General features: G+C 40.5%; 1 protein-coding gene across 1 annotated transcript in view; it reads left to right on the top strand.

Annotated features, from left to right (window-relative positions):
- The first annotated feature begins 1,778 nt into the window (after nucleotides 1-1,778).
- LOC149839457 (uncharacterized) overlaps nucleotides 1,779-17,146 on the top strand; it is a 30,988-nt gene continuing 15,620 nt past the window's right edge. The window contains exons 1-2 of the mRNA XM_090004133.1: nucleotides 1,779-2,213; nucleotides 2,488-2,729. Coding sequence (XP_089860259.1) covers nucleotides 1,869-2,213; nucleotides 2,488-2,729 — 587 coding nt within the window. The 5' untranslated portion in view covers nucleotides 1,779-1,868. The remainder of the gene's footprint in view (nucleotides 2,214-2,487; nucleotides 2,730-17,146) is intronic.

Here is a 17,146-nt window from a genome sequence, read left to right as displayed (position 1 = left end):
AGTCCTACACCTCTTGTGGGTTCATGGATAGAGTGGAGTTATCCGAGTAAGACCTTAAAGCGAAAATACTCTTCTTAAGATAATCAATTTAGATATGAGACTTCGTGCCTCCATGATGAGAGTTAGGCATATTTTGATCAGAAAAAATGATAGATCTTTCTATGTACTTAGACTCAGGATCTCTATTGTTAGAATATTTGATGTATGCAATGAGTTTGTATGATATGCAGTATGACTCATGTATTTATAATAAAGTGGATAGCTTATGACATCTGCGAATGATTAATCATATAATATCACAAATTTTTGTTCTTTCTTCAAAAATTAGAACCTTCCTAACAATTTGAACCTTCAATTACTTTTTTGCCTAAATGATGCAATCGCAGGAGACTCTTATTAGAAGACCCCATGGTATGAGTGCTACCCCAACTTATTTAGATTGGTTTCCCAGGGTATACTTGGATGCTTTGGTCCTTCGATTACTTTGAAGAAAACAAGTCACTCCTCAGACGTCAGGTACATGGGGCAAACATCTTCAGCACGTCCTTGATCACCCAAGATCCACCCGACGTTCTCCTTTACAAGAGGATCTTTCATTTGACCTGGAGGGAGGGACTTCCTGTTACTGCAGAGGATTATTCTCTTTTGAAGACTCTAGGTTTCGAGGGACCTCTTAAGGAAATGACCATTTTGAAGATAACTGAATCTATTTTAGAATAAGATCATTTACCTTTAATGATCTTTCAATGACATGCTTTGCATCATGATGAAGCTCTATCCTGCTCTTATGACCGTGGAAGTCAAGAGAAACTGAATTGTCAAGAACGTTCTAGGTCTTGTCGAATGAGAATGTACCAGTTCAAGGACGACTGGGATATTGAGACTATTTATGATATTGTCGAACGAGGTTGAGCCGGGGCTGATGCTAAGGCCCCTCATTAGCAAAGGACATGTTGATGCCCTACACATCCACCTAGCTTCAAGAAGGGTCATCGGTATCCGGGAACCTCCCACCTGGAGGCTAATCACCCTGATCCCCACCCTCATCACTCATCCTTCCACGTCAATTTGAATATTATTGATCAGGTCCTAGGTAGGTATCCACCCAACTTTTCTGAATTTTCAAATAGCTCCCAAGCTTTTAACTTAGGCTAAGCCAAATAACACCATAAGGAAACTACCACTAATCAACATATTAAAAAGATTAAATTACCATAAAATAACTGAACCTATGATTGTCCAACTTTGTAACGTGTTATTGTCTTGATTTATTCGTCTCAAACAATAAAATCTATCAATAAATAAAGAATCTTGAACATTCGATATTCTCAAGGGCAGAAAAATAAATTTATATTGAGCACAAAAAAGTGCTATGCGTACCTTTTTTTTAAGGGTACATAGAAATTTTACTTCTATAGAACTAAACTGTCAACAGTAGAGAAACAGTGACATTTGCTTAAAAGATGACAAAACTTTGGATGCTATTTAAAAAGTAAAACCTTTGTTCTGCATATTGATTTTGATAAAAAGGCTTGGTCGGTATTAGGAAATCAGTGTCCATTGTGCAGGAGGGTGAGGATGCCAAATGACTTTTCTAAAAGTGATTTTGTCCAATCACTTGATCTGCTATTGTTTTCTTGCCCATGTATCATCAAGTAATAAGAGAGAGACCACCGTGGGTTCAAATCTAGTTTCACCTGGGTCCCCGACCCGTTGACACCCCTAATCGTGGTTCCTTCCCCGGTTTGGTTTTCCTGGCTTCCGCAAGGTACCTCGTCAAGTAATGAGAGAGAGAGAGAGAAGGTATCTTCTGGAGTTCTACTGTTCAACAGCAAAAGTGGGAATTGGGGAACAGAGAGAAGAAAGAGATGAACGGTTTGAAAGAAGTGGCAACACCAACAACGTTCGACGGCCCCCCACAACATCCCGGAGAGCCAAATATTCGCTCCTCCTCCTCCTCCATCCCCTTACCATTCCCATCATCACCACCCACCCCCTCCCCGGAGGAGCAGGAAATCTTGGGCGTTCGTTTGCTGAAGCTGCTTGCCTCCCCATTTGTCTCCCTCACCCGTTCCTCCCAGACCATTCTCCGTCTCGACCTTAGGCGCCCTCTCTCCTTTCCCAAGCACCCACCTCCTCCTCCTCCACCACCCACTTCTTCCTCTCTGCTTAGCTCCGTCCATGGCAGCCGAGCCCGTCTTCAACTCATGCAGGTATGCTCACCATGAAATTTCTGTTGTTTTTTCTTGTTTTGAGTTTTTAGTGATGTGTAGATAGAAGAACTTCTAGAAAAAGTATCACCATCATCATCATTTCTTTGAAATTTGGTCTATTTTTTTAGTGCATTGTTGTGGATATCGAGTGCCTTGTATTGAACATGGAATTTTCTGACGGTGGTGTACAATTTTTTGTTATTAGAATTTGGTTCGCCATTTTTAAATCGGGTTTTGTTTTTTATGGGTGGTTATCTTCAATTCATGAGTTTAGACGTGGGACTTCCCTCCTAAGAGCGAAGAAGAAGCAATGGTGGGTGAATCTAAGGGGGTTCGTGGGTTGAATTTGGGGATTGGAGCTAGCGCAGAAATGGATGATTATAGTGGTTTTATGGTGCCTAAAGCTCGATTGAAGACTAAATATGCAGTCCTCCATGTGTTGCCTAAACCGTCTCTCGAGCTCCGAACGAAGTTCCCAATGGGGATATCATCTCTTGCTGCCAGCATCCGCTGCAGGTATCCATATATTTTCCTTTGTTCTTTATACTAGTTTATGTTCTTGCGAGTATGTGCTTAAAATGGGATATTTACGTGGTTTAACATGGTGGTGATGCCTTGGAATTGCTTCAAATAGGGTTCATTTATAATTTTGATAGTTAGAAACATGAGGTAATTGAGCTTTAATTATTAGTTTTCTTCAAAATTTCAGTTTCACTATCTTGTTCAGCTGTTCTTATTTCCACTGTGTTGGAATCAAGCTAGGATTCTTGTCTACCCCTTCCATAACTTGCGAATGTATGTGGAAGAAGCTATATCGATTGTAGAACTAAAAGAGAGCCATGCCATTTGAAGAGAAATATTGCAAGCAGAAAGCTTAGGAATAAAAAGTTGTGTGCTGCAAAACAGCATCAACAAGAAAGATGATGCATATATTACATCTGAGAGGCTTTGGTAAATTGCTTTTTCCCTGAATTTACTAGCCAAACTTTGACGTCTCTAGGCTGACCATGATAGTCACTGCTCACTTTGGTTTTGGTAGCAACTGCATCAAAGCGACTCATGAACTAATTCTGGTAAGAGTTATGAAAGTTCTGCCTCTTTGTTCTCCTACACTAGCTCAAACTCTCTTCCAATCAATCAGCCTCTCATTAGTTGAATCCATAGCTGTCAAGGTCCATCATCATAAAAAATTATCAAAGAAATAAACTGTTGAAGGTTGGTCACAGCACAGAAGTCATTCTCAAATTACCACTGACAACCTTAAATCGCAACTCTTAAATGTCATACAACCTTAGCTTCTAAATCTGACTTGATCTATGGACATCTCTGGTTAGTGAATTAACTCTCTCAAGAATTTATAAAACATTTTGCCTATGTCACACAAACATTTCACTTAACCTGTGTATCCTGTGTAGACACAACACAATGCTCAGACACACCAGGACAACCAGTGTCGAACATAGTTAATATTGTGTCATTAATTTTTTCTGTTTTCTTTTTTATCTTGATATTTTGTATTCACTTGCATTCTTTTTCTTTTAAAATTTGTCACCAATTACATTGCATTCCCAATGTTCAAATTCTTGAGAACTGCCATGTTGTACCGAGTGTGTCCACATCATATCCTGTTCTCATGTCCGTATTCATGTGACAGCATTTTAGAGTTACCCACAGTAGATACTTCAGAGGTCCACATGAACCGAGTCGACTCATCTTTCCTATAGTTCTGCTGACAGGTCAGTTAAAAGGTTTAATTCTCTTAATACACAGCAACCTCTGCATTTGAATGAATGAATCAGTGAGAGACTGGTTTCCCTCATTGGCATTATGCCTCTAGGCAGTCCATCCCACAAGCTTATGGGCTGGATTATAGTATTTTAAACTTTTACATAATTAGTTTTAGGGATCCACACCATCTAATAGACATTTTTTATGTTCCTCAAGACAAAGCAAGTCAACTCTGTATCTATAGAGACTCATCTCATACATATGCAGTGCAAGCTGACAATGTTACTTGATGGACTTTTAGTTGGTGCTACCCATTAGCTTAGGTCTCGACCACCTACCTTGATGTCTTGCATTGGGTTTCTCGACATGGTAGGTGATGCAGGGTTGACAAGTGTACCTAGCCCCATGCGAGTCATAAAGTTAAAAACTTGTTTTGTGTTTGTGTGTGTGTGTGTGGGGGGGGGGGTGCATGTGTGGAAAGTGGGTTTAGCATTCTCTATGAAAATAGGGAAGGCATAGAGTCAACTGATTCTTTTAGAAGATGACTATGAGAATGCCTGTTGTAGTAGGTTGATTCCTAAGGTTGTATGGTTTTAAGATCGGTTCTTCCCCACAACCACTGATAGTTTTTTGCATGTCTAAGAAGCCAGAGTTTTGAGATTGAAGAAGAGAAGAAAGGGAGGTATTAGCTCATCTAAGTGGCCATGTGTGCTCCCTACAAGGGCTAGCATATAGGAGGCTTAATATTGTTATGATTAAGGCCAGAACTAGGGGTGTCAACGGGTCTGGTTCAGTTTGGACCCAGGTGGAACCAGACTTGGACCAGATTTTTGCATATGGTAACCCAGGTCTAATTGGGTCCACCATATGAAAATCCATACCGGACCCGATAATTACTACATGAACCAAACCCGTACCATATGCGGTAAAACCGTATTTTTACATCAAAAAAATTGTGGGTCTTAATTGGAACTCGGGTCGGGTCCGGGTCTGGTATAAAATTTCACAAACTATACCTGGGTCCATGTATTAATCGAAGCTTCAGGTCTGGACCCGGGTCTTAATCGGGTCTTCTTATTTATCACCATACCTGGACCCTATAGGGTTTGGTTCGCGTCTGGTCCGGGTAAACCAGGCCCGTTGACACCCTTAGCCAGAACTGCACCATAATCTGCTACTATGTTTCATTTTCGCTCTCTTGAAAACCTATTTGCTCATTTACCTGCTTATGTGGATGAAGACTGTGGAATAATGCCACAAAACCTTTAATTGGATCATGCATCTAATGTTGCATCAGGAAAATCTGGTTTACTTCTGTGCATTTGTTGTTTCTTATTTATTTTAAATTTGTTTAACTCTAGACTGAAGGTACTAATCCTACACTTCCTTTTGTATAGGTGTGAACTATGTTACTTGGACACTGAACTTTGGTATAGTCGTGAACTGTTGGACACTGACATGGGTGTCAGCTATGTCACAGGGATTCGGCTAGCAGGGTGCCGCACCCGCGTCGACGCGACTCGATGCGGGTGCGGCACTGGGTGTGGTCAACCCGACCCTGGGTGCGTTGACTGCACCCAGGGTCATTTCGGTCCATTTTTTTGGATTTTTTTTTAAAAATTGCCCTATGAAATGGGCTGCGGAATTTAAAAAAAAAAAATCTTGGGCGGGGCGCTGCCCCCCTATAACCCCCGCTAGGGGCAGCCCCCCCTGGACCCCCGCCCGTTGACCGCACATCGGGACCCACGCCGGGGGGAACCCCCGGACCCCCCTTATATATATATTTACATTTTTGCCCCTGCCGCATCCGCACCCGCACCCATGTGACATAGGGTGTTAGTGTCGGACATGGGAAGAAGTGTCTGACATGGTGGGTCTTAAAAATCTAGACACTTGGACTCGACTATATATATATATATATATATATATATATATATATATATATATATATATATATATATATATATAGAGAGAGAGAGAGAGAGAGAGAGAGAGAGAGAGAGAGAGAGAGAGAGAGAGAGAGAGAGAGAGAGAGTTATGAAACAAAACCATAAAATATAAAATGCACATTCTCTCATTTGCAATTTGATCCTTGATGATTTACACAAATGTCAGTGATGTAATATGAACATGTATAATTTTAAGTATAAAAAGTCAAAACAACTCATCAAGAATGATGGGAGCATTGGATGCTCAATGCTGGCACGATGGATATCTCCCAAGTAGGTATCTTCCAACTCTAAAATACTTGACACTTGTTTAATGAGGAAGTGTTCACAAAGCTGGACACCTGTGTCTGTGATACCCAACACTAGACACGGGGATGGCACTTGCTGGACACGGCATGTCAAGACACCTTTTAAGGTGTCAGACACTAGACACGCATGTCCAAATTTTTGGACACTCCTAAATTTAAAAACAGAGTGTTGGTGTTGTGTCCAGGAGTGTCAGTGTCAGGAAGTGTCTGACACCAACACTTCAGCCTAGATGAAGTGTCTATGTAACATAGGTCATGAATCTGCTTTCACTGCTTATGTAATTTTTAAGCATGACAATGGTGATAATTAAGATATATAATATTGCTGAACTCACTCTCTCTCTCTCTCTCTCATAGGACAAGGAAAAGTATATGCTGCTGTGGAAGTGTGTCCATGCAGATGTATGTAAATAGTAGAGTTTCACGAGGAAGTTGGTGCAATTGAGGGTTTCAGAGTCAACAAGCCCTGTAAGGAAATGAACATTCCTTAGAATCTCAAAGAAGCAAGGTTCTCAATGGAGAAAAGGAAAGGTAATACTCTGAAAAAGTCTTCAAAGAGACTATATGCACAAGAAGACTAAGTTCTCAATGTGAGAAGTGTGCACAAAGGCACAAGAAGAACACTTGGAACAAGTGTGCACAAAGGCACAACACATACAATAGATCACAAATGCACAAAGGCATAAAAATAATATAGAATTTTTATTAAAGGAGGGAGCTTTTGCTAAAAAGCTTAACATTTACAAAGGGGGATAACCCCTATTTATACAAGAGGGACACCTTGGAGGGGCTCCTCTCATAGACGTTGGAGCCCCTCTAATTTGTGACCGTGGGAGGGGCCCAACGCCTATGAAGTGGGCCTTCCAAGGCTAGAAAAGATAAAAAAGAAAAAGTAAAAAGCAAAAAATAATTACAATCATATTAAAAAATATGAATATGCGTAAAAGGTGAAAAGACAATTTTACCCTTATCGGGTTTACCCTTATAATATATATACTTATTATTAGAATATGGATCAGATATGGATCCAGTAGAGGATCCATATCCGACACGAGTTTGTATATGGATATAATATATATTACTTATACAGGACAGTTTTGTCCATGTAAAAAGAATTGTAAACCCTACTAATGTTAATGAAGGATTAGTGCAGCACAGCAAAAAAAAAAGCTTCTGGCTGCCGATTCCAGCATAGCAGAGTTCTTCTCTCTCTCCTCTTCGCCTCCATTCCTTCTCGGTTTTCTCGACAAAGTCTGCCAATCAAGGGCAGTTTTCACATGGTATCAGAGCAGCGCAACTTCTGGGCGTGAAAAGTTGTCTGGACTTTGCTCCGTCAACGTGAAAGGTCGGCTTCCACTCATCGTCGATAGGTCACGCTATTCTCATCCTTTTCTGCATTCTATTTCTTTCCCAGGTCACACTATTCTCATCCTTTTCTGCATTTTATTTACCCCTATTTTTTTTTTGCTGAGCTCTTCTATCGCAGATCTGAAACATATTCAGATCTGCTGTCCTCTCCTCTTGTTACCTTCTTCTGTTCACTTGCTGAGTTCTCCTATCGCAGATCTGATCTGCTGTCGTCCCCTCTTGCTGCCTTCTTCTGACGCAGATCTGAAATCTATTCAGATCCACTATTGTTATTGCCTTCTTTCTTTCACGCAGAAGCAAAAGTCGACTTCTAGCCTTTCACGTGATCTGCCTAGTCACGTGATCTGTCTTTTCTTCTCCACCTGCATCACGTAACAGCCGAGTTCCCTACCTTCTTTCTCATATCACGTTTCCTTTTAATCTTTGGTTTGGAAACAACTCTTTCTCGTTCCTTTTACCTGTGTCTCACGCATCTGAATATTATTTCAGATCTACTGGGAGTCTCACATAGTTCTGAAATTGTATTTAATCTCAGTTGTCGTTCCCCATTCATTTTTTGTCAAGTTTTTTTTTTACACACACAATATATATATATATATATATACTTATTGTGACATTGCTTTCTCTGGGTCAATTTCTATCATAAATCAATAGTTGTGTCAGTTTATGATAAAACAATCCAGTTTCAGTCACTAGTGTTTTTTCGTTCAAACTCCGATTTCTGTCAACAAGTCTGCAAATGGATACTTCATCCAATTCTGGTCTTTCTTCCAATTTCCTGGGGTAGCTGGTTTCGAAAAAGCTAACCACCAACAACTATTTGACTTGAAAAAGGCAAATTGCTCCTTTTATTCGAAGTCAAGATCTTTCAGGGCACTTAGATGGCTCCACTTGAATACCTCCAGAATTTATCACAACTGAAGCAAAAGAAGACGGAGGATTGCCAAATATCACTCGTAACCCTGCATTTGTTACTTGGATGAAGCGCGATCAGGCCCTTGTCACGTACATCACTTTCACATTGTCACAAGAAGTATTGATTTTCATTCCTGATGATTGCACGTGTAAAGTATTGTGGGAGGCTTTAGCTCAGACCTACTCTCAGATATCAGAGGCCAAAGTGTTGTTTCTTAAACGTGAATTTCATATGTTAAAAAAGGGGGCAATGAGCATTATTGAATTCTTAAATCAAGTCAAAAGCATCACAGATCAATTAACCATTGTTGGGTATCTAGTGTCAGATAAAGAAAAGGTGCAGCAGGCACTGAATGCCCTGGGATCAGAGTATCACGTTCTTGTCACCTCTTTATCATGCTTGCCTACATTACCCAGTTTTGAGGAATTACGTGCCAAACTCCTTCAGTACGAAATGACTCTGAAAAGCATGTCTGATGCTTCAGCAGGACAATCGTCTACGCATGAGGTTCTTGTCACAGGGATGATCGCTGATCGTACACGAGGAGGGCATGGCAGAGGCAGGGGAGCTCCAATCCAGGGTGGACGTGGGTTACTACCTACACCAAATTCCACTGTCAGTTTTTTCAACAATGTTCCCACATGCTATCAGTGTAACAAACGAGGTCACATCAAAGCCAACTGCTGGTTCAATCCACAAAATCGAAATAGAACGCAAAACAATAGAAATGTTGCTACATTAGGAAATGCAGGTACATTTCGGGTCAGTGATGATGCTAAGGATTTTCTCTTATCCGCTATGGCCAACTTGAATCTGAAGCAGAATGATGATGGAATTTGGTATATAGACTCTGGGGCGGTAACTCATGTCACTGGCAATGTAGGTAAGTTCTCTACTTTGACTCCTTATTTTGGTAAATCTAATATTGTAACTGGAGATGAGACTCACCACCCTATTTCGAACATAGGCAACATTCTCGTTCCTTTGTCTGAGTCATTCATTCCTTTATCTGATGTTGTTCATGTACCAAATATAAAGAAAAATATTGTCTCTGTTTCTAAGCTTGTTGACTCTACAAATTCATCTGTGTAATTTACTCTTACTTCTGTGTTTGTGATGCAGCCCACGTTGGAGGAGGAGTGAAACAAAGGCCCACCGTGAATCGGTGTGGCTGCACTTCTTTATTAAACTCAAATAGTTTCACTAAACAATGGGAAAATCAATAACAGTAAAGAACGTAAAGGAAGAAAAAAAATAGTATGCAGGCAATAAAGAATAGGAAAACTGCTGGAAGGAAATGACGGCTGGAGCTTTTAATAATCTCTGCCTCCACGCAACCCTAGGAAGGGCCTTTTAAAGGCTATTTACTGGACCGGGTCGCGGGTCCAGATTTGGATCCGACCCACGATCCGGGTCAGCCTCTATCTGCGGCTGGTTCTGGGGCGTGCAAACTCCACCACGCCTGGCGTAGGTGCGCAGGGATACCTCCCTGCGTCGTGGCTTCGTCCCTGCAGGTGAGTCATACACGCGGGGTCCTCCATCTGCCCTTTGTGGCGGATCGGGTGGCACGATGGACCCAATCGGGTCCTGCCCTGCATCATTCTCCCCTGGTTGGGAAGAAGTCAGCTCTGTCGACTTGTTGTTGCCACAGTAAGCATATAGATCAGCCACGTTGAAAATAGGGGAAATATGCCAATCATCGGGCAACTCAAGGAGGTAAGCATTCGAACACAATCGCTGAAGGATCCTAAAAGGGTCATACTTCTTAGGACTTAATTTGCTATAGGTGCCTACAGGAAAACGCTCTGGACGCAGATACACCCAGACAAGTTGACCGACCTCGAAATGGACATCACGACGACCCTGATCTACGAAAGCTTTGTAGGTCTCGTAGCTTTCAACAAGTTTGGCCCGGACTTGTCTGTGAATGTCACACATATATTCGACGGCATCAAAGGCATCCGGAGATGGAGCTGAGAGATCTGACACAGGGGCTAGATCAACGACATGGGTGGGAGACCGACCATACACTATCTGGAACGGAGATTTACCAGTAGAACGGTTAATGTAGTTGTTATAGGCGAACTCGACTTGGGGCAATACGAGATCCCAAGTTTTGACATTTTCGCCCACTAGGCTCCGTAACAAATTTCCTAAGGTGCGGTTCACAACTTCGGTTTGGCCATCAGTCTGGGGGTGATACGCACTACTGAACTAAAGCTTAGTCTTCAACAGGGCCCATAACGATTTCCAAAAGTGGCTCATAAAACGCGTGTCGCGATCAGAAGTGATTGTGTGAGGGAGACCATGGAAACGGGCAACATCCTTGAAATAATATGAGGCGACTAAAGAGGCATCGGTGGTGTGCTTACATGGGACAAAGATAGCCATTTTGGAGAACCGGTCAACAACTACTAAAATTGAATCAAAACGACATGGTGTGCGGGGAAGGCCCACGATAAAATCCATGGATACGTGCTCCCACGACCGTTCAGGAATGGGTAACGGAGTATACAGACCACTATTCTGACGATGACCTTTGGACACTTGACACACATGACAACCTTGGATGAACTTGACAACATCTTTCCGCATTTTGGGCCAAAAGTATCGTTCATCTAAGAGAGCGAACGTCTTATCATGCCCGAAATGCCCTGCTAACCCTCCTTCATGTAATTCAGAAATCAACTGAAGTCTAAGGGAGAAATTGGGCACACATAATTGGTTACCACGGAAGAGGTAACCATTATGAATACAAAAACGGGGTCGAGGGTGCGATCTGAAGAGATGCACCCTTCCCAGACTTTGTGAAAATCAGGGTCCGTGGGGTATAACTCTTTGCATTGTTCGAAACCAATGACCTGCACTGACATAGTCATCAGAAGGTTGTTTTCCTACTAAGAGCGTCAGCCACCTTGTTCAGGGTACCAGATTGATGGCGAAGCGAAAAGGTGTACTCTTGCAAGAAGCTGACCCACTTGGCATGACAAGCACTCAACTTCTTTTGACTGTTCAGATACTTCAAAGCCTCATGGTCCGTGTACAAGACAAATTCCTTATAAATGAGATAATGTCTCCAATAACGAAGGGCTTGTACAACGGCATAAAACTCAACATCGTAAGTGGAGTATTGACACCTGGCCTGAGTCAGCTTCTCACTAAAGAAGGCAATGGGCCTACGATTCTGACTCAAGACAGCGCCAATCCCCACTTTGGAGGCATCACATTCAACCTCAAAGACTGCACTAAAATCTGGGAGAGCTAAGACCTGAGCACTGGTCATTTTTTCTTTGATGATCGTAAAGGCTTTGTCAGCCGCGGGCGTCCAATGAAAACTAGTGCCTTTTAGGCACTCCGTGATGGGGGCCATAAGGGCACTAAAATTTCTCACGAAACGTCGGTAAAAAGTGGCTAACCCGTGGAAACTACGGATCTCTCCGATAGTCTTTGGGGTAGGCCAATCGACAATCGCGCGAACTTTTGCGGGGTCGGCCTTGACGCCATCAGATGACACAATAAACCCTAAGAACACGACACTGGACGTCATAAACTCACACTTTTTGGCATTGGCATACAATTTTTCCTTTCTCAAAATATCTAAGACTTGACGCAGGTGACTCAAATGCTCGGACAATGAGGAACTATAGATCAAAATGTCGTCAAAGTAGACAACAACAAACTTCCCAATACACGGACGCAAGACCTGGGTCATCATGTTCATAAAGGTACCTGGGGCATTAGATAACCCAAACGGCATGACTAACCACTCGTACAATCCATCACGCGTCTTGAATGCCGTTTTTCACTCGTCCCCTTCGCGTATACGAATCTGGTGATACCCGCTTTTTAGATCTATTTTAGAGAAAATGGAGGCACCAGATTGAAATGAAATGGGGATCTTCGAAACACGAGCTTTGATTAACAAGAGCAAGTGTCAAGAATGACACTAAAGCATAACCCTTAAAAAGGGTATAACTGGAAACAAAATAAAAATAAAAATGTATTCTTTATTGATATGAAAAACCAATTGCTTAAGAAGCATTGGAGTGAAATACAAGAGGGGCTGCACCCCTTTATATACACAGCTGAAAGAGGACTCAATAGAGCTGTTGGGCACAGTCCAACAACTCTATTAAGAGCTGTTGGACTGTGTCAGTCCAACAGCTCTATTGCTAGTCAAGTCTGGACAGGACTTGACTAGCAACAGTCATTCTAGTTCAAACTGAACTAGATGACATAAAGACAAAAAATAAAAATAAAGGAAAAAAAATACAGAAAAGAAAGAAATTAAAAATGTATTTATATATATATATATAATAATATAATATTATTATATATACATATATGTACAGTTTTACATTTTAACACTCCCCCTCAAACTTACGGTACAATGAGCGAAAGTTTGTCTAAGAGAAAGTGAAATCGGGGAGCAGCGAGAGGCTTTGTAAAGAGGTCTGCTAACTGATATTCTGAAGTGACATATGGCAGATCAATTATCCCGTGTAGATATTCCTCTCTGACGTAGTGACAATCCATTTCGATGTGTTTGGTGCGTTCGTGGAATGTTCTGTTACTGGCAATGTAGATCGCACTTTTGTTGTCACAACACATTTGTGAAGCCTTTGTTGCTTCAACTCCCATGTCAGCAAGCAGTCGTCGGAGCCAAACTACTTCCATGGTCGTGGTTGCCATGGCTCTGTATTCAGCTTCGGTGGATGAGAGAGATACCTTCTGCTGCTTTTTACACCTCCACGAGATTAATGATTCCCCTAAAAAGACACAAAAGCCAGTGGTTGAGTGTCTGTTATTGGGATCACCTCCCCAATCAGCATCAGTATATGCAATTAAATCAAGAGAAGAGGAGGAAGATAAGAAAAGTCCTCGTGAAAGAGAGGACTTGATGTATCTGATAATACGCATGACTGCTCCCATATGAACAGAAGTAGGAGCATGTTGAAATTGACTTGCTGTATGAACAGCATGTGCTATATCTGGTCTGGTAATGGATAGATAGGAAAGTGCCCCGACAAGCTGTCTGTAAGGAGTAGGGTCTGCAAGAAGTTCTCCATCATCAATCTTCATTTTAACATTAACAACTTCTGGAGTGTCAACTTTCTTATCATCAGTAATACCAGACCTGAAAACAATATCAAAAGCAAATTTAGTCTGAGATAATAAATATCCTCTAGGAGAATAAGCAACTTCAATGCCTAAAAAATATCTCAACAAGCCCAAATCAGTCATTTCAAAATAAGATTTAAGAAGTGTTTTGATTGTTTCAACTCCCTGTTTATCGCTTCCGGTGATGATCATATCATCCACATAGAGAAGAAGCACAATGATCCCTGCATCAGAATTCTTAATAAACAAAGCAGTGTCAGTTAAACAGAATTGAAAACCAATATCAATCATAACACGACTAAACCTATCATACCAAGCTTTTGGTGCTTGTTTAAGTCCATAAAGAGCTTTTTCTAAGCGAAGGACTTTACCCTTAGGAATACTTAGACCAGGAGGGGGTTCCATATATACTTCTTCAACTAGCTTTCCATTTAAAAAAGCATTTTTGACATCCATTTGAAAAATAGACCATTTTTTGATAGAAGCTAAGGCAATTAAGGTTCGGACAGTAGTCATACGAGCCACCGGAGCAAAGGTTTCTTCATAATCAATCCCATATTCTTGGGCATAACCTTTGGCTACTAAACGGGCTTTATATCTTTCAAGAGTACCATCACTCTTGGTTTTAATTTTATAAACCCATCGACATCCTATAGTTTTCTTCCCTGGAGGAAGATCTTGAATATTCCATGTAGAAGCCTTTTCAAGTGCATCTAATTCAACTTTCATGGCTTCTATCCATTTGATATCATTTTTTGCTTGAAAATATGTGGATGGTTCTTCATATGAGTGAATTAATGCAATAACTGCCCTATATGTGGGTGAGAAAGACTCGTATGATACAAACTTTTCTGGAGGCCTCGAGATTCGGGATGATTGTCTAGTTGGAATGTTAGAATATTTCTCAAGTGCACATGGAGTATTAGACTCTTGTCGCCTGGAATATTGAATACTAGTATCTCTATGAACTTCTTCATTTTCAACATTAAGATCAATAATTCTTGGATCATCATCAAAGTTACAATCAAGGTCATATTCATCAGATGTTGATGTTAGATCTAGCAAAAAGGAGTACTCAGTGACGTCTTTTAATTTTCTAAAATCAAAGAAGCTCTCCTTTTCAAGAAAGGAAACATTTCTAGACACATATAGTTTATTATTTTTGAAGTCAAAACATCTATAACCTTTCTGGTTTTCAGCATATCCTAAAAAGGCACAGGGAATCGCACGAGGGGAAAGTTTATCATTTTTGTCAGTAAATATGAAACATTTGCACCCAAATATTCTTAATCTAGAGTAGTCTGGAGAAATGTTTATAAGTTTTTCAATGGGAGTGATATTTTGTAACGAAGAAGATGGCATCCTATTAATGAGATAGGTGGCAGTTAAGGCAGCTTCTGCCCAAAAGTCTTTAGGGACTTGATTTGCTATTAATAAAGTTCTAGTGGTTTCTATAATATGGCGATGTTTTCGTTCTGCCAGTCCATTTTGTTGAGGTGTATAAGGACAAGATCTTTGATGTGTGATGCCATGCAATTTAAGATAATTTTGAAAATCTGTGGATAAAAACTCTCCCCCTGAATCTGTGCGAAAAATAGTAATATCATTTTGAAATTTGTTTTTAACCATATTATGAAAAGTTTGAAAGTATGAAAATACTTCAGACTTATGTTTGAGAAAGTACATCCACGTATGTCGGGAGAAATCATCGACAAAAATAACATAGTAAACAAATCCTCCTTTAGAAATTACTGGTGCAGGACCCCAAACATCCGAGTGTATTAATTCAAGTGGTCTTGAAGAGAAAAAGGTTCTGTTCTGAAATGGTAATCTTTTCATTTTGCCGAGAATACAATCTTTACAATCAAATGATTCAGAGTTACAAAATTTCCCTAGATTTGGAAAATGTTGGATTTTGGCTATATGTGGGTGACCAAGTCTCTTATGCCACAGTTCCAACTCTATTTTTTGAATATTATAACAAAAAGCTTTCTTCGGCATTTCCAAAAAATCCATGTAATAGAGTCCTCCTTCTCTATGGCCTTCCCCAATCAGCTTGCCTGACTGGCGATCCTGTACCCAACAACCATGAGAAGAAAAAGAAATATTACACCCATAATCAGAAATTTGAGATACAGATAAAAGATTTAAATTTAATTTTGGAACATGTCTAATTTCTGGAATAAAAAAATTTTTTGTTTTATAAATTTTTTCAAAATTTCCTATTCCTTCTATTTCAAGAGAAGTCCCATCAGCAGTAAAGACCTTTGACACACTTGTTTTATTTTTAACACATTTGGATAGACTTTGATTATTTGGGGTCATATGAAAAGATGCACCAGAGTCAAGAAGCCAAGAAATTTTACCTAAATCAGAAAAAGATGAGGCTGCTGCGCCGGTTGAAGCTTCAGATGAGGAAGAGGCACCTTTGATGAGAGGCTGAAGGATCTCCATTAGTTGGGCCAGGGAAACTGGTGCATCCTGATCTTTAGGCTCTGATCCAGCAATTGCAGCTCTTTTTTCTCTCAGCTCCTTAAGTTTGGGACATTGTGGCCTGTAGTGTCCCGGTTCATGACAGTGATGACAAATAACTTTCTTCTTATCATAGTCACCATTTTGTCGGTTAAAGTGAGGAGGCCTATATGATCGAACATGATTCCCTGGTCTAGACACGGCTAAAACGGAATCATCTTCAATTTTTAAAGAACCTTTCCGGAGACGATTTTCTTCCATTGTTAACTCTTCAATAGTTTCAACAATAGAAGGAATTTTTCCCCGGTGAAGTAGGGCCGATTTACTGGTTTCAAATTCCGGCCTTAATCCAGTGATAAACTGGTAAAAATGTTCAACATCGAGTTGTTTCTGACGAAGCTCGATGTCTTCGGCACAATACCACTTTGGTTCTAAAAGGGAAAGTTCTTCCCAAAGTTCGGACAACCCATTGTAATATTCACGAATAGTTTTGTCTCCTTGTGTCATCATTCGAACTTTTTCTTGGAGGTTGCACACGTGTGCAATATCTTTAAGGGAATACATATTCTTAAGGTATTCCCATGCCTTATCGGCATGATCAAATTTGGCAAAACTTGAGCATTTTTTAATGTCAACGCTATTGATAAGCCATGACATTATCTTCGCATGAGATATTCTCCATTCTTTCCATTTCTTCTCGTATGAGGCAATAGCCTTGATTTTCTCTTCTTCCGATAGAGGGACGTCTTTATCTCCCTCCTTTTTAGTAAGAGATAGCTTAGGTTCCGAATCGGAACCATCCACAATCCCCCATAAGCCTTTTCCCCATATATGGTGCTTCATGATTGAAGCCCATGTTACATAGTTCGTATCGCTTAGTTTCATAGGCATGATGGTGACTTTATCATTGTCATCCATCGATTACAAGGAGAGAAAGAATAGGGATAGAAGAGAAACAAGAAGGAAAATGAGAAAGAAAAAAAAAACAATACAACAAGATGTGAAATCTTCTCCAATGAAGTGATAAAACACTTCTCTTCAAGTGGCGAACACTTTTGCAAACGGGCACGG

Source organism: Nuphar pumila, chromosome 4 (genome assembly GCF_984573655.1).
Source record: "Nuphar pumila chromosome 4, dmNupPumi1.hap1.1, whole genome shotgun sequence".
Lineage (NCBI taxonomy): Eukaryota > Viridiplantae > Streptophyta > Magnoliopsida > Nymphaeales > Nymphaeaceae > Nuphar > Nuphar pumila.
The sequence above is the reverse complement of the archived record's forward strand: the minus strand, read 5'-3'. Positions and strand labels throughout refer to the sequence as shown.